A 21,912-nucleotide genomic window follows, 5' to 3' on the forward strand; every position below is an offset into this window, starting at 1 on the left:
CGGCTCCGGCACCCGCGGACACCCGACACCGCCGCGCGCTCATTGGCCGGCGCCGCCGGCCACGCCCCTCCGGCCGCGACCACTCAGGCGCCGCCTCGGCCCGGCGGGCGCCGAGAGCCGCTGCTGTTTGGCCGGCGCGGGCTGTCAGTCACGGTGAGGGACGGGCCGCGCGCCCGCCGCGGTCCCGCCCCCTCGCCTTCATTGATATTATCGCCGCGCGGCGCGGGCGGGCGGGCTGCAGTCGGGGCTGGCGGGCGGCCGGCCCGGAGCGGGAGCCGGGCAGCGGCGCGGGGGCGGTGGAGAGGGAGGAGGAGGAGGCGGTGACAAAAGAGAAAGGCAGCCTGGAGGGAGGGAGCGCCGAGCTACAGACTAGCACAGCAAATTCTCCACCGTCCTCTAGCACCAACGAAGCGGCGGCAGTGGCAGTGTCTAGAAATACAGAGCTAGAAATATAAAATCATCCCGCTCCTGCACCATGGCTTTCCAAAGTAGGCTCCCTTCTTGGATTATTTTGTGCTCCGTCTGGCTGTTCCGCTTTGCACACACGGGGGAGGCACAGGCTGCAAAAGAAGGTAAGGTGATGCGGAAAACAAAAGTTTGGGTTTATTTATTGCTCTTGCCCACGAAGTCAGTGTAGTGGCTCAGCGCGGGACCTGCCTACCCCTGCCAGCTGCATGTCAGCCCCCATTAAAGGGAAAAAAAAAAAAAAAAGACTTTATTTAGTTGAGATAGGATGGAGGAAAGACCTAGGCATTCACTGGTGGGGGTGTGCGTGTGTATGTGTGAGAGACCAGGACAACTGCCTTTGCTCCTAGGAATGAGGCTTGGGAGGCATTCGCACGTGATGAAACGGCATGGGGTTGGGGAGAGACCTCGGCCCGGGGATCTGTGCAGGGGTGCCTCGCTGTCCCCTTCCAGCCCTCCTCCTCCCTTGGAGGTAGGTTCCGGGAAGGCGGGTTACCTCGCTGCTCCTCGGGCAGGGGCCGAGTTTTAGGGCTTGGGACGTCTCGTGGAAGGCAAGGCACGGCACGGGGCTTCGGCTGCGGGTCAGCTCCCCGCCGCTACCGCCCAGGGGCCCGCAGCGCTCCGGCCCCTTGGGGCCGGTCACAGACCACGGGAAGGAGCATCGGAGGCAGTTTCGCACTTCCCGGCCATGCCAGCTGGGCATGTATTTAGAGGGTACATACGGCCTGGCGTCGTGTGCCTTGCAACGTGTGTGCTCTGCCCCGGCATCACTGGAGAGAGAGAGGGAGAGAGGTTAAGGAATGGACGTTTTACACCGTCTGAGGATCACAGCGGGGCTTCCCGGTTTCCATCGGTCCAGCACTGATATCTATGTAAGGCGAACCCCGGACACTGGGTTTCCCCTCGCGCAGAGACAAACCAGGCAGTTTTTCAGACTGATGGAGGTGTTTAAAATCAATTCACAAAGTCCATCTGGGATTTTGTTTTCTCACGCTGAGAAAATCCGAAATGATTTAAAGGAGCGCCCTAGCTCCCGTTTGACAGCCGAAGGTCCGTCTCCATCTTCGGGGGAGCGAGGGGGGACACACACACACGACACGACATGACAGGGAAGGGGGAGTCAGGGCTTTTTCGGTGCCTCTGCATATGCATACGTTTGTGTTCTCCCCACCTTCCCCCCCCCTTCAGCTGGATGCGTCAATATTTTTCATCAAGCCGCTGGCATGCAGTAAAATATAATTTTGAGCTTGTAACTGGAGCTTAAAAAAATGCCTCAATTAAAATGTCCTCTGCCCTTAAGAGAAGAAGTCGATGGCGAGGTTAGAGAGGAATAGAAGGGAGAGCCTTTCCCTAGCAGCATTTTGAAAGTTTATTTAAAGGGGCTGTAAAGCACAGAGACCCTCACACGGCGAATATTAACGCGTGGCCGTGGGGTAGGGAGCGGGAGAAGGGCTGGGCAGACGGACAGGGAGGAAGGTGGAGAGACTGTGGCTGTCTGTCCCGCTCTGCCCTGCGGATTGCTCCGTGATCGAGGCTGCGCCGGTGCTCCCCGGCGGCAGTCTGCCCCGTTTTTAATCATACGTGTATGGATGGATATGTAGGCATCTATACCTAAGAGTGTGGGTGTATAATGACTGTACGTTCAGAGAAAATCACCTATCCAAAGGAGGGTCAGGAGGGGGCGAGCGGCAGACAGGGATTGATGGCAGTTACCTGCTGAAAGCGCAGAAAACTCCCATGGAAGAAAGAGAGAGCTTTTATTCTTTTTTTTTTTTTTTTTTTTTTTTTTTTTTTTTTTTTTTTTTTTTTTTTTTTTTTTTTTAAGAAGAAGAAAAAAGTAACTTTGCAGCTTCACTGCCAGCCCCGCCAAAGGGCCGGTGGCGGCAGCAGCCCCGCGCGGTTACCCACCGCTCCCCGCTGGGTACCGAAGAGGGATGAAGGGGTGAAGCACCGAAAAGTTTTGCGAGTTTCCTTTCTGTATCTAAATACAAGCCACTGGAGAGGAGCGGAGCAGGGTCTGCCTGGCTCTCTAAGAGAGGGAGTGACCGCGTTACCTGCAGAGTCCTCTTCCCCTGGCCGGGACCCTTGGGGCCAGCGCAGGCACGGGGGCACTGCGGCCCGCTCCCCCTGGGAAGACCGGGGCGGGGGAATGTGTGTAACCGAGAGCTCGGGTCTCCGTGCCGGGGCCGCCGTCCCGGGCGCTTTTCCCCGAGGCAGTGGCTGCCGGGGGTGTGGCGGGGACGGCCGCGGTACCGGCGCTCCGCTGCGGCTCAGCCCCGCTGCTCGGCCCGGGGGCGCGGCCGCCCGAGCGCAGCCCCGCGCAGCTCCCGGAGCGCGGCTGCGGCTCCCGCGGGGGCGAGAGGCGGCTGCCCGCCCTGCGCGGGGCCCCGCGGAGCCCGTTCCCGCGGCCGCGCCCCCGCGCTTCGCCCGCCGCCTCCAGTCGCTCTCGGCCCGCAGCTCCCCTGCGGGGGGCACCGCACCGGGGATCCCGGTGTGCTCCGTTCACGGGAGGCTGCGGACTACGTCCCCCCGCATCGCTTCCCCGCGCTGCAGAACGAGCCATGACTGCCACAGGGCTCCCGGGACAGGGAGCGGGGCAGCAGCCGCTGGCCTGGGGAGCTCTTCCCCGGTAACTTTGGGTGCCGGAAGGAACACCACGATTCCTTTGCAAGGAGTGTTTGCAGAGCAGTAGTTTGTGTGCGTTTGGTTTATTCCTCCCCCCTCCCCCCTTTTTTTTTTCTTATTTGCTTGTTGTATTTTCTTTCTGAGATGTACCCATCCGTTGCTACGTGATGGAGAATTACTGCCAAATAAAAAGTATAATGAATTGCAGCCATGGGGTGTTGTGCTGGTGCTGAAATGGTTAAATTTTTCATGGTGCCCTTTTTTTCAGGACGATTATAAATGTTCTTGTTTAACAAACCACCACATACAGCATCTGCTTTACTATAGAAAGTGTTACAAAATAAAGCCCCTTGAATCCGAGCTTAATGAAATAAGCAGGTAATCCTTCTAGAGGGAGACTATGAAACTTCCTTAATGAGTAGTTCCACTTCATTACTGAAATACAGGCCTGGAAGCTACCATTTTGTGTTCAGCTAATATTCCATATATCAATCACTGTATGAACCTTTAAATACCTTTTTTAGTCATCTCATCTTTTTAGTAATTCACTGAAATTTTGTGTTCAATTATGCTAGGAGAAAGGGCCAAAGCCAGAATTGTAGCCGTTTCAAAAGACCTGACAAAAGTTGCTTCAAGTTACAGCCTTAAATCAAACATTTATATATCAGTCCTTAAATGTGTATGGAATTATAAATACCATTATAGCTAAAGATATATGGAATAGATTCAAATTAGAAATGCTACTAAAGAGTTGGTTTATTAGACTGTGAATTACCACTTTCAGAAGAGAGGTTACATTAGGCTGGAAATAATTGTAATGCAACTAGAACTGATGTCTTTCTGTATAGAAATGTCATGGGGGTATAATGGCATGAAGATTTTAGTAGGCCATTATCATAAAGTGAATTAGTCTCTTTTTTGTGAATGCGAGGTTTGAGGTAACTGCAGTCCTTTATTTTCTATATTCCTTGTTGTCATTTGTTTACCGAATTACTATTTCATCATCTAATGGAAGTATTTTTTACTCTGACACTCTAAAAAGATCATTGCTTTTTCAGCGTGACTCTCAGTAATGCACAGGCCAGTCCTGTCTAAATCAGTTTGGAAATACTGAAATGTTGGTGTGTGTTTGTTTGTTTTAAGCTGGTTGAAATAACCAGCATATGGGAAATGTCCTTCTTATGGCAAAGGAGATGGAGAGAGCATGCGTCTTAATGACTGATTAGTAATACTTTAGAGTACTAAAAAAATCCCCACTTAGTTCTAAGCAATGAAATTGTAAAGATTAGTGTATATCTGCTTATATGTGGATGCCACATAATCTTTTAATCATCTATTTACAAATAAAGGCATAGTTGTGGTTGCAGATAATTTTTTAATAATATGAAGAAAAATTATTAGTTTTACAAAATTTGTATTCATTCTATCACTTCTTAAAATTCAGATTCTGTTCTTTAGTTTTATATTCCCACTTCTTATATTCAGTAAACTGTGGAATTTCATTTTTTTTCCTTTAGTAATATTGCTGGACTCTAAAGCACAACAGACAGAGTTGGAATGGATTTCCTCTCCTCCCAATGGGGTAAGTACTCCAGGCAAGAACTAAGTTCCTAGAGACAAGTAATTACTGTAGCAGTTGAAAGACCTGCTTTGAACTAGCTCTCCCTCATACTTCTCTCAGTAATCATACCAAGTGTTTATGGCTTCTTCATTTTCAGAATGAAACCTTGGTTACAGTGTACAAATGTACACGCTACTTAAAGCAAGAGTCTCTTAAGAAACTCACCTAAATGTTCTTGGTACCTGTATGTTTTGTAGTGTACTTCTTTGTGCTGTACAAATGATTACACTGCCTATTTATGATACAATATTTTAAATCAATCTTTTCCTTCTTCCTTTAGAAACATCAGATTTGCCTCTGTAGGGAAACTTTCTAAAAATATGTTTTTCACTTTCTGTAGAAGGGGTGATCATAAATTTGTTTACGATGTTTTCTTTGTAATTGAATATCACAGATTGAAGAGCTCTAGAATAAAAACATGTATATTACAGATGTGTTTGAAATGACATTTCAAACTTGAAACATCCCCAAGTCTTGAGGAACCTGATATCTGGAATGAGGCACAAATTATGTGGTTAAGGCCCCCTCCAGCTTCTTTACAAATTAATCTAAAGGCACTATATGAAATGCACCATTGTAAAATACACTATTTTAAAAAATGAGATGTTTAGGAACATCAGTGTTATTGTCTTACTTATTACGTATACAAAGTTGAGAAATGCTGCTTTCAGTCTGAATTAAAAATTATATCATAAAACCCCCTCTTCCTCCAGCCTTGAGGAAGAACCTATTCAGAAAGATATAATGGGTGTATTGTCCTACCTTGGCTCAGTCCTACATCAACTCAGTCTGACAAATCATAAATTATATGAACAGTTCTTACTCACGGAAGCAGTTTTGCTGAATCTATTGTGACTCTTTGCACAAGCAAGAATTTTGGGGATCAGTCCCTTAATCTTCAGCGCATTAAAGCTGGAGCCAGAAGAGCATAGAGTGTGAGTGGGGATATGAAAGTGTAACAAATCCTTTAAATAAGAAGAATGAAAATAGGAAAGTGTCTTTCTTTAAAAGCAAGATTGTAATATCAATACAAGCATAAACTGGAAACTAATCTAAGGACTTCAGAGAGAATGTAATGTGAGCTCAACGCATATGATGGCTAATAACCTCGGCATTAGCGTTTTGCACTGATTGAAGCCTCTACCAGAGCTGTTTGAAAGATTAGCTTGGTGGCAGTTATATTAGGCTAAGGTGTAGATAATGAAAGACATGTCAACACGTGTTACACATGTCAGCATATTGAAGGATGAACGTAGAGTCAAATTTAACAGATAGTAAAAGGCAACTTTCAGAGGTAAAAGCCAATTTCAATCAGGAATTAAAAGTGAATCAAAACTCGTGGCTGAATTTGTATGCATGAAAATGTTCAGAAAGTTGCCTGTAAATTACTGTAAAAGTACCATTTTAATAATGTAAATTTTAATTATTGAATTTTTTATTGTGCAATAAAGACTTCATGGGAATAAATACAGAAAATCTTCTTGAGAAACTACTGCATCATCACAGTATGCAATATGTCAGACAGTCGTTAAATGCCTCATTCAATTGCAAATGCTACATTTAACATTGTTAAGATAACTAAGAAGTTAAAATGCCATAACATGAAACCAATAGAACAATGGAACAATATCATATATCACCATATTTTGCAGCTGGACAAAGAAAAGTTGAGTTTTCTTGCTGTAAAAGCTGTGATAGAATTGATTGCTATAAGAAGACTTTAATGAAGTTTGAGCTCAGATGCCATAGGTGGCAACATCCTAAAGTACTAATGTATTTTTTTTCTCTGCAGAAAAAAAAAAAAATTTAATGTGTTAATGCTAGGGATAGCAAAAATTAGGACTTTTTTTGTGTGAATTTAGTTTTTTGTATTGTTTTCCTTGACCGTAGCATAAGTATCTCTCTGATACTAGCTAGTCTCATGTAGTGGGATCTTGACTCTGAGAGAACTCACTTGTGGTGTATTACTAAAAATAGGTAAATTTTGTAAAATGTGTTTTGTTTGTTAGTTGTTTGTTTGTTTGTTTCAGTTTATTTGGGTTTTTTTTGAGGGGACAGGGGGGTTGTTCTGGTCAAGCATTCCACATCAAAATCCAAGGAAACAGATTCTGTTGTGTGGTGCATTAGAATTACTTTCACTTCGAAGATACAATACATTGTCTAACTGAATATCTCATTGCAGAATCTGTCTTGGGAGGGAAGAATGCTTACACAAGATAAAAAATAAAACAAAGAAAACCCCTAAACCAACCAACTCAAAGAAACCCCAAAGCAAATAGTACTACTTGATATGAAATGGAGACTATGAAAATCAGTAAAGTTTTAGGCTTTATGCCTTTTATGCCTTTTATGTCATCTTAGTGGGATTTTTTTATTGTGGTTTTTTGTTTGGAGTTTGTTTTTTTTTGTTGTTGTTGTTTTTGTTTTTGTTTTTTTTTTGAAGGGGAGATGTTTTTCATTATTGCGACACAGCTAAAATCCTGTCACTCCAGGATCCCTTTTTTACTTTTCCTTGTTTATACTAGTCCGTACGAAGGTGGAAAAAATATTACTCATTCAGACCTAATAAATCTCTTATGAAAATAGACTTTCTTTTGTTCTGAGGTTAGTTAATACAGTTCCATGTGCAGTCACTTCAGTTAACTTCATGAGCATCTAATAATGTATTTCAATCATTTAATACCGTATGCATATATAATACCATATATACAAAATCTATATTAACTGTTGGCCCTTGAAATGTGCTTTGATATTTACAACTTCTGTGCATTTCAGCATCTGCAGCTGTGATATATTTTGTGGTGATAACTTCCAGCATCAAATCAGCCACATCTGCTTTTTCTTGGAGCAGGCAACAACATTAAAATGATCTCATTTGCTGTCAAATAGGCTTGCAAAATGTTGTATACCGTATGACTCCTGGTCTGGTAAACCAGTGCCTTCCACACTTGTTTTGTTGCCTGTGTAAGGAATGTCAGTGGATGTTCCATCCTGCAGAGGTGCTGAGTATACTAGTCCCACAAAGTACTTAAGCACATGCTTACCATTAAGCTCGTAAGTACTTTTACTGATCTTAAGCATGAGCTTAAGTGCATTATTGACACAGGGCCAGAGGGCCAAGTGCCATACAGAGAAGTCATGGTTGCCTGTATCATGGGGTGAGGAAAGCTCACCCCCCTCCTCTAATTTACTACAGCTGTGTTTTCTGCAGTCAGTTAAATGCTACAAGAAATGTGAAAAAACGGTGAGAGACTGATATTGTTTTGGTTACACCTGGGCAGATCTGCCTGATTGATTTCAGAGGAAGGTTTGCCATTGCTGGAGATGTGAATTCCCACGCTACTAAGGGCTGTTAAAGACTCCAGGGCTGTTACAGGCTTACTAGCTCGTTACATAGTTGGTAACCAAGAGAGGGAACATCAACAAGACCCAGGCTTTGAAACAGTGAACTTTCAGTCATGTGGGTTGTTTTTTGTTCTGTATGTAATCTCATGGCTTATTTGAATTTAGAACTAAATGAAATTTGCTCCTCTTAATGTGGCCGCAGCCACTGGACAAAATGTGAGATGAGAAGGAGCTATCGCTTACCTCTTTGGTTTTAAATAAAACAGAACGTGGCCTGAACCAAAAGGGGACAACCAAAATGTTTTCTTGCTTTCAGGTTTTTAATTCTGTCATTTTCTCTTGCCTTCTCTCTATGCCACTTTAATCATAGAGGAGTGAGAATCATCTGACTCACAAGTTTCAAGACTTGATCCCATGCTTTCTATACAACTGCACTGAAAGTTTGACAAGTTTTATGTACTGTAACATTGGGCAGTTTCAGTTTATGAGACTTCACTGGTTTTAGGTTTCTTTGAAAGAGAAGCTGCCTCCCTCCTTTCAGTCTTTGCTCACCCAAAACCATTGTGACCTTAACAAAATGTGTATGAGCCTAGTGTGTAATCAGAACCTGATATGCTAAACAGCCTTTTCTAAGGGTTCCCCTTTGCAACTCTACCCATGTTATGACAATGATTTTTGGAAGTTATTTATATGTGGAAAAGACATGGAGGCAGTGAGAGCCTACTGCTGCATTAATAGGTATTTTCTTCATTTAGGTGCTTAAGAGTATTTTTAAAGATAGCCTACTGTTATAAAGGAGGAAGATGTGTTATATGAAGCTTTTTAAAATACACAGTAGTTACGTCTGGTGACATACTTCTTGTTATATTACTAACTGTTTGTTATCATTTTAGTGGGAAGAAATTAGTGGACTGGATGAAAACTACACTCCTATACGAACATACCAGGTATGCCAGGTGATGGAATCAAACCAAAACAACTGGCTTCGGACTAACTGGATTGCAAAAAGCAATGCACAAAGGATTTTTGTAGAACTGAAATTCACTCTGAGGGATTGTAACAGTCTTCCTGGAGTTCTGGGGACTTGTAAAGAAACTTTTAACTTGTATTATTATGAAACAGACTACGACACTGGCAGGAATATCCGAGAAAACCAATATGTAAAAATAGACACTATTGCAGCAGATGAAAGTTTTACCCAGGGTGATCTTGGGGAGAGAAAAATGAAACTTAACACAGAGGTGAGAGAAATTGGACCTTTGTCCAAAAAAGGATTCTATCTTGCTTTTCAGGATGTAGGGGCCTGCATTGCTTTGGTCTCTGTCAAAGTCTACTACAAGAAGTGCTGGTCCATCATTGAGAACTTAGCTATTTTTCCTGACACAGTGACTGGCTCAGAGTTTTCCTCTTTAGTAGAAGTGCGAGGAACTTGTGTCAGCAGTGCGGAGGAGGAGGCGGAGAACTCGCCGAAGATGCACTGTAGCGCGGAGGGAGAATGGTTAGTGCCTATTGGAAAATGTATCTGCAAAGCAGGATATCAGCAGAAAGGAGACACGTGTGAACGTAAGTAAACACACAACTTGCTATGAATTATAGGTCATGTTCTACCGGCTAATTTTTATTTTTTTCAGGAGAAATACATGGTTGACCTGCTTTTAAAGTTTTTGGATCCTCAATCTGTAAAGTTCACACTGTTTATTTTAAAGCAGTCAGCCAGTTCGATTCTGGAAATCCGTGGTTGCATACTGCATTTTCAAATTTAAACAAAAAAAGTTGAAGTTGTGTGAAGTATAACTATAGGTTCAGGACTAACATTTTTAACTGGTTAAGGTGTGGTTTCTTGTGCTTCTTGGTAAAGCTGAGCAAGTCATACCTATCACAGAACACTGTATTAATAACTTCAGGTATGAGTAGGTAAATACTTTGTTCTTTCAGATGATCTATGACAGAATTTTAAGGAAACTAGTAAAGTAGTAAAATAGAATGGGATGTGGTTAATAATGGGAAGAATACACACACAGTAAAAACTGAGAGATTTTTGTGAAGTGTGTAAGAATTCAAACACAAGATAGATCTTTCAAACAGAATATTAAATTTTCAGAATAAAAATTGTTGTTTCCTTTCCACAATATATTTTTGCATAAAACTAAACTTTTGGCTTGCTGTAGGATCATGGTGATTATTTTAAAGTACTAGCAAATCAGAGACTACCAAGTTGTACTTTCTAGTTCATACTAATTCAGTCAGCTGTGTTCTTAGAATGATATGTATCCTTAGCATTGCTGTCTCTGGGGCTTCAACCGTAAGACATTTCTGCTTAGCATGAGAGAGGATGTTTCATTGTCTTTGCTTAGAGTAAAAGTAAGAGAACAGGCAGTTTGTTTGAAGACAGGTATTTTCATGTACATTTAATACAAGGTCTATCATTTTTTTTTTGTCAAATAGCACAAGGAGTTATATATCACCATATTGCAAGATAGGCAGACATTTGTTGTTGAGAAATGGTATAAGTCAGAAACTGGAAAAAAAACCCTCACAAATCTACGAAGAAGAGAAATGTACATAATGTCAAAACCAAAGCTGACAGCAGTCAGTGGGTCTGATGTGCCTGTATGAGGACTTCAGAATCTGTAGAGGATTAAGGACACCCTAAACCAAAGCAAACAATAATTTGTCCTCAGGAAAAAAAAAAAACAACAGTTGTGCTGTTGACAAGTTTTTATGAGGAAATTCAGTACAAGGTGAAGTGAGTGGAGTTGATCTGAGACTTCCATAGCCCCACACAAATCTTTAATTGTTCTGTTGGGAAGGGATGAGGTCTTATACACTGCAGAAGGTGATCTCATTAGGAGTAATTGTAATGTAAAAAACTGTCTGGACATAATCATTCAGTAGACGGTATTAAAGATCTGTTAAAAATATTAACTGCTGTGTCCTGTAGAAGTTTGTTTTGAGGTTTTTGAATATTTTCTTCTGAGGGACTGATTTCTTTTCTTAGTTAACTTGTTCTTGGTTACAGACCTTGTTATGGTTGATGTAATTAATATACTAATGTTATTACACTTTCAGTAAAGGAGAGAAAGTATCCAAAAAAGAAACCACTTTATTTTGGGAAGTAGGTGGGGGGCAGGAGCTGAGTAAGCATGGCAGGGATGGATAGAGAAGAAATTGATGTTTGGTAACTGGAATTCAGGTAACCTGTTTATTAAACAGGCTTCTTAATTTCTATCCATGCTGATGCTGTCAAAAGAATTAAATGATAACTTGTACTTGAGCATAGTAGCGTGCTCATTTGCAAGAACACTTCCCATTTTTGGCTTGCTTCCAAAGCAATCGCTCAGAGAACACGCTCCTCTGGAAACAGTCCAGGGAATCATTTATGGTATTTTTCCTCTTTTCTTTCAGTGATTCTGTTAAGAGTTTCAAAACAAACTCTGGCCCCATATTGAGGCAAGCTAATGTGTTTGAGAGGGAAAAGGTGGTAGGCAGGCACTTGTCGAGAGTGCACCGAGTTGGCAGCTCAGAGTCAGAATGATCTGGGTGACTGTGGTTCACAGTAATTGCTGTCTGTGTGCCATGTCTGTGCTCGAGGATGTTATTAAGTATGATTAACTATGTAGTGACCGATAATACAGCTGGCACACTGATACAGTGTCTGGTTTTTGTGACAGATATTGAGAGAAACTTATCTGAACACTGACACTCATGCAACTGGCTATCTGTTACTGTCGAGCTGTGTAACAGATCAAGCAGAAGGAAGTTGGTAAGTGCTTCCTTAACCCAGAGCCTTTGCAGCCCTACCTGAAGGCTCACTTCTGCAAATACTTTGTACCTGGCATGCTGCATGACTTCTTTGGGACTACTTAGGACAGAGATCATTGTGCTCTGTCAGGAGGGGCATAAGTCTGATTCTTCTCTCACACTTGCTAAAGCTCAGCTGAATTAACTTAACACAATAGGATGGTCTTTTAAAGATACAGAACGATACCTTCTCTGGCTGAGTTCTAGCAAAGGTAGGAGTAGGTGGCCACAGTGTAGTTCCAAATAGCTCTTCAGCCTGTAACTCCATGGGGATTTTCATCTGTGTTACGCTAGCTTGATTGGCTGGCTGTGATTGAATAATGTGTTCCTTCTGCATACAGCTCCTCTCCCATGTGTGAAATTTATGGAGTTCAGATACTGAAACAATTGAATTTTGATTTATACACAACTCTGTACTCGATATGTTGCCAGAAAATTTTTGTTTTAAGAATGTAAGTAACTGGTATTGATGGGAAGAATAAGGAAGAAAACAATCATGAGTGGTGAAACATATAACCTGGAAAATGATATCCCATGTGTTTCTTTTTCATTGCTCGATCTTTCAAACTGAATTTTTTTATTTATTTAGTTTTTTTTTTAAATTTTTTTTGTATATACACTGATTACTTCTCATAATAGGAGTGCCAAAGAATCCTGGCCACCTCAGTGGCCTTTTGTGATAACGCTTATACATGAGAGACAAATTTCAGATATATACAAAAATCCCAAATGTAATTTAAAGCAAAGTCTTAAACTTGTGTGAAACAAACATGAGAAAACTAGGTGAGTCTCTGAACTTTCAGTTGCATATTCTTTTGCTTATGTTCAAGGACCCTATTTCCTCAGTATTGGTCTTATGCCTGCTGGTATGTGGTGCTAGGCTTTGGTATGGAAGTCGTACATTTTAAAGGATTGTCTTGAAGAGTACCTAGCAAAGGTACCAGGAAGGTATACTTAGACATAATCAGTTCTTTCAACACTATGTATTGCATCTGTTCTGGAAAAAAAACCTCAACCACAAAAGCCCAATTGACTTCTCAGTAACTGTAGTGGATTCTCAATACATCTAACTTTGACTTTTTCTCACAGTGGAGTTCAGTTGATATGTTATGTGTGTAAGGAGTACACTGCAATCAGTGATTGGTATTTGAAGGAGAAAATAATTCCGTGAAAGCTTCTAGTGTAATGTATTTTCCATCTGTTTCATGTTAGTTGGGGGTGGAGAGGGAGAGAATTAATTTTATTCAATCAGAGCAGTAGAGTGATATTTCAGAAGATGGGAAGCTTCTCTTAATATTACTGAACTGAGAAATTACATAGATGATTGGGCACCAAGTCCAAAAATTCAAATTCCTAGGGGAAGCCAAACGGGTGCATTTTACTGTTAAACATATTATTATAGCGTATGCATTAACAGTTGTTTTATTGGCCTCCGAATGAGGAGAGGATTACAGCTATTTGCACATTTTGTCTTGGTGAGGTAAAAAGAGAGCTGCAGGCTTTTCTTTCCAGTCTTTGTCAAGTGCTGTACACTGTGCCAAGCTGCATCTGTTCCTTTTCTTTTTATTTCTTGGGGTAAACTTTCTATCTCTTTACTTTGTGAGATATTACTTGATAACGGATCCAGAAACTGAATTTGCCTTATGTGCGGCATATATTTGTGGTAAAGTATGTGTGGTTATGTTTGTTTGTTTTTTCTTGTGTGTTTTATGTTACTCCACTTAGGAGCTGATTTACCACAAGTTTGTTAATAGAGGGCAATTAATTTAGGGGGAGAATGGGAATAAGTTGTCATTAAAAAAATGTTACCATGCTTCCAAAAAGCCCAAGTTGCACATACGGTGAATTGTGTGTAGAGTTTAGCTCAAACAGTGTGTCACAAAAGCTATGGGTGACCTGCAGCTTGAGTAATCTATGTTGACATTCCTGCATTTTCAACTTGAAAATTTTTTGCTCTGTAGAGACAGGGAGAAATGGTAGAAAACTTTTCAATGGCATTTATATCATCAAGACTCTAAATGTTTCCGTTTTTGAAGAAGAGTTACCTTTCTTCCATTTGCCTCCAGAATTACTCTAGGGAAGAGAATGTAATTAGTCTTAGCAAATTGAACCAGAGCAGAGAATTGAGGAATTCTGAGTCTTAGCATTTTCAGAAGTCAGTAGAAGTTCAGTAGGAGAGCATCTACCTCCTTCCCTTTTTATTCCCTAACATATTAAATAATTTTTCTGTCCCTTTTAAAAGAACAGTCAATGGTATCTCATATCAGGTCAAAGATACAGCTGAATATGAACTTCTTAATTAAAAAAAAAAAAAAAAAAAGTAAATATATTTCTAGAGGATCCTAGCAGGCTTCAGAAAAATATACTAAATACTTCCAAGGTAAAATTAAGACCTAGCTAGATGGTCAAGAATACTGAAGGTGTTTCTTCTATGAAATGCAGAGCTGTGATTTCTGCTTTCAACCTACTTTGGAATTTCTAGAAAGTTTAATGTCTTTGCTTTCATTCACCCTGGATTCGTCTGACTGTCCTTCTTGTTAGAGATATGGTAGGAAGATATATTTTCTTGCCATATCTTTTTTTCCGAACGGTCTAGTGCTCATAAAGAGGATGATTTTCACAATTTATCAGTCTGCTTAAGTAATTTGGGTTTCTTTGACCTACTTTGTTCATATTCTTCAGCTTTTTGGATGTGTAAGCACAGAGAATAGAAGGAGAGAGGAGCTACATCCACTGTTAATCATGTCCTCTTTTAAGAGTGTTTCCAAGTGAAATAACATGAGGCCTATGATCTCAGTGATCAGGGCTAACCATCACTTGAAAAAAATGGGGGCCTTCATGCTTTATACCATTTGCTTCAGATCTCTTCTGCATTGTCTTTTGGCCCCAAGATACATTTTTTTTTTTTTGGTAGTGTCTGAAGTGTCTGAATTAGTTTGATTAGTATGATTATTGGCCATCATAGTTTTGGTGATGCAGCATTCACTCTCAAGTGTGACATGAAGACATGTGAGAAGTAAAGTGATCAGAAGTTGAAGTGATCAAGTGATGAAGGCAGTCCAAACTACCACTTCACCCATCAGAGTGATCCCTAAATGAGTTAACTGCAGAGCTACTGACGACAAGTTTATTTTTGAATAAACTACTTGTTTTGCTGCAGAAGAGCTGAAAGAAGTGAAATAGCACATGCAGCTGGGCAATCAGGAGCCCAGATCCTAGAACTGAAATTACTGGATGGAGCTGAATGTAGCTCTCCAACCTCTCTTCTCCAGCCCCTTCCTGCCTGCCCCTCTGTTCTTCCCAGATTCTTCTGTCTCCAGGACTTAATTTTATATTTGCATTTTGCTAGAGGTTAGATGAATCTCAGTTTCTTAAAATAAATTTGTTGCTTTTTTTTTTTTTTTTTTTTTTTTTTTTTTTTTTTTTTTTTTTTTTTTTTTTTTTTTTTTTTTTTTTTTTTTTTTTTTTTTTTGGTGAGATTCACTGCTGTGCCCATATTTTGAAATCAAAACAAAGCCAGCAATGAAATCTAACAGAATCTTAGTAACTTCTCCTTTAGTTACAGGGAGGCACTAAAACTGTCTGTTTTACAGGTCTGGGATGTCGCTGCTGAATTAGCTATGGTTGCTCAACAGCTGGGCCGTTAACTCCTTAGCCATAAAGTCTATTTCCTGTTTGTTCCAAAGGGAGCTTTAGTTGCTATTTAGAAGTGAAATCTCATCCTGTCAAGTCTGTTACCCAAAACCAAACATCTTGCTTCTGAAACAAACTTTCCTGCCGAGAAGTCTTTTGTGAAAGGTGTTATAGATATCTGATAGCGTTGTTACCTCTTTCCAAGTATAAAAAAAAAGTTCCTAGATGAAAAAGAAACTTCTTGAGTGAAAATTTAGAGGAGTTTTTTTTGTTGTTGTTGTTTTGGTGGTGGTGAGGGGTATTTATTTGGTTTTTTTGTTGTTGTTTTGGTGGTGGTTTTTTTGTTTTGTTTTACTCCAGGTTTTCTGTTAACTTCTCAGAATTAGGCCACTAAAAATAAGTCGAAGTATTCTTTGATTTCAGAGTACAAATGGAAGAGGTGACACATATAAGCCTTGCTAAGGGGATCACAAGTGTCATGCATTCCACTGATATGACTTTGCTTTTTAAGAAAAAAACAAAACCCATCCACAAAACAAGATTTCTGGGACTGAAAAAGGAGAGTTGTAGGTTACAGAGAAACTGAAAGTGGGGATCTTTTAATAGAAGAACTGATCACAGAAAAAACATAGTAATAACTGTTTACCTAATCTGCTTTATGTATCTGTAAAACATTATTATCTAGATACTGAAATGCTGTTGAAAGTTATTCAAGAAAACTGTGGTTCAAAGAATAAATTTTTCTCTGAAAATAAGGACCCTTAAATGAAGGAGTGAAGTTGAGGTTCTTATTTGAAAAGTGGGACAACTATAAGGAGAAATTTATGTTTGGTACTGAAGCTGAAAAAATCTCCAGAAAATTATGCAGGCAAAATGTTTGCTTAACTAGATTAGCTTTCAAATTTTGATGCATCTCAAGCTTCCTCTGTTATTGTTAAAATATTTGCTCCCCACCAACAGTTCATATATATTAAGCAGTATTAAATCTTTAAGAATATCTGTCTGTTTTTACTTGAGAAGTTGTGGAGATAGTTTTAATGTTGGCTTTCAGTTAATATCATACTTATTATTACTTGAACTATAGAGTAAAAATTATTGTTTTGTGATTTATAAACATTAAATCCTGGTGTTTTCCTTATACTGTGCAAACTATGTCTGCAATGAAAATTTAGTTATTAAAAACAGTAAGTTGTACCAGTTTATTGTGGATTAAAACTTTTTAGATTGGAAACAAATAAAGCATTTCCAAATTAATATCTACAAAGACAAAGATGGATCTTTTGAAGTATACTCAATACATATACTTATTGAGTTGTTTTTTACCCTTCCTAAAATTCTGTAAATACTACTTTGTTAATAAAAACTTAAGGTTGAAACCAAATTGAGAATAAAACAGTTTGTAGGAATTTCCGTCAAAAAATTAGAAAAGTATATTCAGAGAGCTTATTGAAAACCAAGAACTTGACAGGAAAAATATGTAGATGTTTTCTACCATAATCCTTCATAGAACGTTTTGGTGTCAAACAGAACCAAAAAAAAGGCAGGTTCACTCTTTAATTTGGCATTACCCCCCTTTAATTTCATAAAAAGTAATCTCTTTTTAGAGGATGGTGTGTCTAATTTCTTCTATAACCTTCTATTATTGTGAAAACAGCAGCAATAGCAAGTGTATTTAAAACACTTCTATAAGCACTCTTCTCCTTAGAGAAGCTTTTATCCTGGTGCACTTCCTAATTTTTCTGCTGCCTATATATGTCGCAATGAGTTCTCTTGTCCCTAATATTGATGAAAAATAAATGTGAAAGTGAATAATATCTGGTTAATATTTCACAGCATAAACTTTCTTTCTGTTGTAATCTCGTGTTTTATTTCTTGCTCTCAGACATATCAGCAGCGTGTGCCTGGTGGCTCTGGTGAAGGAGTATTATTGTATATTTTTCCATTAATGACTGATTCTGGCTTCATAGAATCTCGTAAAAAACACGAATGCCAACATACTGGAAAGGGACTGTTCAGTATTTAACACTTTTTTCCTTATTTCTATTTCTTTTTCTTTTTCTCTTCATTAAGAAGGGATTTCCACATAGGAAAAATTATGTCTTTGAATGTATTCATTTGGGGAAATTTTGATTAATAGTAACCTAATTTATAATTCAGAGTAGCAAAGGCAACCAAGTATAAAACCTGTGTGCAATAAGAATTGGGCTCAATTATTATACTTCTAGTGTTCAGATTGTGTCAGTTTACCTGCATGGCTTTATTTAGGTGGGTGGCCTGCTGCCTGTCTTAAGGAGGATAAAGTTTCTCGTATCTGTAACAAACATCAGGGTTTTTTACCAAATGTAATTTGATACTTTAACTTCTGAATTTTTATGGTTTGCATTAGTTACATGTGACTCTCTGCAAGATCTCCTGCAATAATAGTATCAAGCGTTTTTCCAATAAAAGTCTAATTGACTGTAATTATTAGTATCTTCTGGTATCTGAACATTCTTCAAATGCGTGCGATTGATGGGGAAAAAAGGATGTACATGACGAGGAAATATAATTACTGTTATTATTTTGCAATGTGTTTAATGGACATAAATGCAAAAGGTTATTTCTTGATGTACTTGTGAAATACACTAAGGCTTTTGAGAGGCTGTAGCAAGTCCAGAGCAGGTTAGCTGAAGATTTTTTTCATTTGTTTGTTTTGAACAAAAAATGTTCTGACGGTATGTATTAACATAAATAAATAGGCTGAAAAAGTGTAAAAATGGAGCTCTGGAGCTCCTGCTTTTCACTAAACAAGTTATACGACTGTTTTAAGGAAGAAATGTCTAATGCAGATAACTATGTAGGACTAAGGGCTGAGACATCATCCCTAGAACTTAACAGAGAGAATCCCATTAACTCAATGAGAGCAATATTGTGTGTTGATATTTTCCTACTGAGGAAACCCATAAAGTTTTAGGTAAGTGTAAACATATATATATAAACCTAAAACTTTTATGCCGCTGAAACATATTTAAATGCATGTTCGATTAGAATTTTCAGAATTGTAGATATTGTGCTCCTATAAATGTGTACAGGGAGGTGAATATAAATGGAACCCAAAAATTCCCTTTGTTACATGAGATATGTAATCTCTAGCATAGTTAATGTCTCATTATTCTTTTCTTACATTTAGCAAATGTGATATATTTTGCGGTGTAGATGACTGTGTTTATTTTTCCAGTAGATTGAACACAGTGGATTGAATTAGGGGGACCTTGAAAGTGATATTTGGAGGCCTTCTGGCAGGTGACCGATATGGTGGCCTCATGTAGCCACATGCATGTGACCTGTGTACATTCCCTTCATCTTACTGTATGTATCCTCATGATGTGATTAAATTGAAAGTGTCCCTTGACAGTTAATAGAGCTATTTTTTCTCAAATGACCATGTATGTGCTTTAGTTCTAGTCTTATGACATAGTGTACATGTGCATATTTCTCTATACAAGTCTAAACCCCTGTGTAGGAGAGGGGCAGAATGTCTTTCATCTACTTCATGATGGACTGTCAAGGAAAAACTCAGTTGTCTGGAGCATGGATTAATGACCTGATCCACTTGACCCAAAAAGTTAGTACTACCTGTGGCCTCCAACCCTGCAAACCTCTCAGTTTCTCAGTTTATGAGCTAGTCTTCATTTGTGAGTAGTAAACATTGTATTCTTTGAATTTCTTGAATGTACCATCTTTTTTTTACACTACACTATTGTGTGGTTAGATTTTGAGAAAAAACTACACATCTCATGAATGTCTGTGTGGTTTGAATCAATCGAATTGTGTCCACAGAGAGACATAGTTGGTGTTGAAAATTTCATTAAATCTCTAATTTAAAATATTGGAACCCTTGCTTACCTACCATGAAAATGCTTGAAGAATGTTGGCAATTGAGATTCTATAAGTAAAGTTTATTTTATTGCTAAAAGTTGGGCATTCTGTGTGCCAAACAGCTCAGCTCTGTTAATGCTGGAACAAATTACATGTTCAAAAATCTGTCTGTGAAACATGGTCTGAGTGGGCATCATGTGGCTGTGAACACTGGCCATATTTACATGATCTCACTTAACTCAAGCTTTCCAGGCTTAGGTCAATTATTTTTCTTGCTGAGAGGAATTTGAACTTGGATCTCTTGCTACAAATAGGGCATGCCTATTAACCAACATACAGTCACTGTTAGAAGGTTTTATTAGCTCCTGCTGAAACTTGCACTTCCCATAATCTAGCAGTTAGAATCATTCATATGGTTCAAGGGTTCCAGTCCCTTATGTTCTGTGTGTGTGTGTGTGTATATATATATATATATATATATAAAATTATATATAATATATAAAACCCAGACATACATATAAATATAAGCCACTTAATCTTGGATATTTGAATTCTAGTGTTTCCTAATGTTGACATCTTTTTGTCTTGATCAATTATTTCCACTGTGGGTGTGTATATATATATATATAAATATAAATATGTATAAACTTCTGAGGTGAACGCTAGAACTGGAGGAAAAATTCTACTGATTTTTCATTTCTTTATACAAATGATGTGTTTGTATGTCAAGGCAAATGGAGACATACTGGTCTTTTCTCTTGTATCTGTTAGAATGTGTAGTTTTGCTTGAAGTATTAAAACACCAAATTAGAAAATGTAATTAGAAAGAAGGAACAGATTTTTTTTTTTTTTTTAGATAATATTTGGAATTTCTCTTTTAATTGCTGTAGAGAGATTTAATTGATGTAGAGATATTTTTGATATGTGACTGGAATCCTGTCAAAGAGAGGGTATTCTTACTTGATGTTGTTGTCTTGGATCAGGTCCATCATACAGTCTTAGCTGAAATCAAGCACTGAACTTGGATGTTTGATTTCTCATGTTTCAAAATGTCGACATATTTTTTCTTAAGCAATTTATTTGCACAGTAAATAAATTCGGTAACTCTCCAGCTTCATTTTTGTCCAATTTATTGATAAAGTTTGTACTATACCAGTAGCTCTTCAGCAAAAAATTAACATTCATTATTTTATTTATTGAGTATATTATAATTGTGACATTGTTCTGTCCTGATTGACTACACATTTATCTGTTATAAAGAAAAACGGACAACTTTGAAAATGTGGACAGTTTTATTGACACTAACTAGAAAAAAAGAGTAGTGATAAAGTTCCTCCAAATGATACCTATAGGAAATGGACATTGTTTGAACTGTTAGCAAATCCCAGGGCTCCACATTGTCACCTAATTATCTCACCTATGGAAGTCTCAGCCAGATTTAATCTGCAGCCTGCTTCTGAGAAGTGTGAAACTATTATGTGCTTAAAATCATAAGCAGGGTTGAAAATCGTGTTCCCTAGTGCAGATGGAAAAGAATATTCAGTCTGTGGTCTGTGACTGTCTCTTCTGTTACTTTCCACTTAAGTTGCATATCACTCAATTTTCTGATTAAAAGGTGCAATTCTTTGGCTCTACAATGTGCATGCTTGTCTGTCTGCTTTAGTTTGTCAGTTGAAATAAGTTGAAATAAGTTGAAATAAGTCTCTATTTGGCCTGCTATTAAAAAAGTCTTGTCAATAAACAATAGAGAGAAATAACATCTTAAAACACACTTTTTCTTTTCCCTGGGCCAGTGAGACAGAGGAGAAAACAATGACATACTTACTTTTGATCTTTTATCTTTAAAGATTTTCTGTCGTATTTAGAGCTACAGTCACTGTATTATGTATTGTTGTTGTAAAAAATCATGTATCCAGGAATATGAGATTCAAAATTGCATGACACAAGTAGAGATGAGTAGTTTTTAGAAAATAAAGCACATGTTGATAGCACAAATGATGTGCAATCTTTAAGTGAGGGATTTTATTTCTTTCCTTAATACAGGGACTAAATGAAAATGCATTCCCTGTTCTCACAAAACAAACCCCATTTTTAAACTTCTGCCATTTTAAAGACATTTTGTGTATTTAAGCAGTGACAAGGGTATTCATTACTAATTAACATTCAGGAGATAACTGACTGTCAGTTGCCAGTCAGAATGGAGCTTGGAAGAATGTTGACATTGATTGATGGACATGTTCTGGGACTATGCACAAACAACCTGCTTGGGTCATCTGAATACACAGAAACATTACAGATCAGCCCCACATACACAAAAAGATCTTCTGCTTGGACTGCCCTTCTTTCTAAAGGGAGGATATCCTTCCATGTATCCTAGACTCACTTGATTTGTAAAGTTATGCCTTCGCTTTCTTGCACCGTGGTCACCAGCTAAGAGTTTTGTTTGGTCTGGTAAATATGGGTATCGTGTCATTTTGCTGCTTCTAGCTGCGAGTGACTGAGGTGCTTATATATTCAGGTTGAGGCAATATTTTTCATGTTGCTTTATAAAGTGCTATACATGC

General features: G+C 39.0%; 1 protein-coding gene across 5 annotated transcripts in view; it reads left to right on the forward strand.

Annotated features, from left to right (window-relative positions):
• Positions 1-258: 258 nt before the first annotated feature.
• EPHA7 (EPH receptor A7) overlaps positions 259-21,912 on the forward strand; it is a 150,664-nt gene continuing 129,010 nt past the window's right edge. For all 5 annotated transcript variants that reach the window (XM_027893118.1, XM_027893119.1, XM_027893115.1 and 2 more), the window contains exons 1-3: positions 259-572; positions 4,608-4,672; positions 8,950-9,619. In XM_027893118.1, the coding sequence (XP_027748919.1) occupies positions 476-572; positions 4,608-4,672; positions 8,950-9,619 (832 nt within the window). In that variant the 5' untranslated portion in view covers positions 259-475. The remainder of the gene's footprint in view (positions 573-4,607; positions 4,673-8,949; positions 9,620-21,912) is intronic.

The sequence above is a fragment of the Empidonax traillii genome, unplaced genomic scaffold (genome assembly GCF_003031625.1).
Source record: "Empidonax traillii isolate 1590-97213 ecotype Southwest subspecies unplaced genomic scaffold, ASM303162v1 scaffold382:size1915631, whole genome shotgun sequence".
Taxonomy (NCBI): domain Eukaryota; kingdom Metazoa; phylum Chordata; class Aves; order Passeriformes; family Tyrannidae; genus Empidonax; species Empidonax traillii.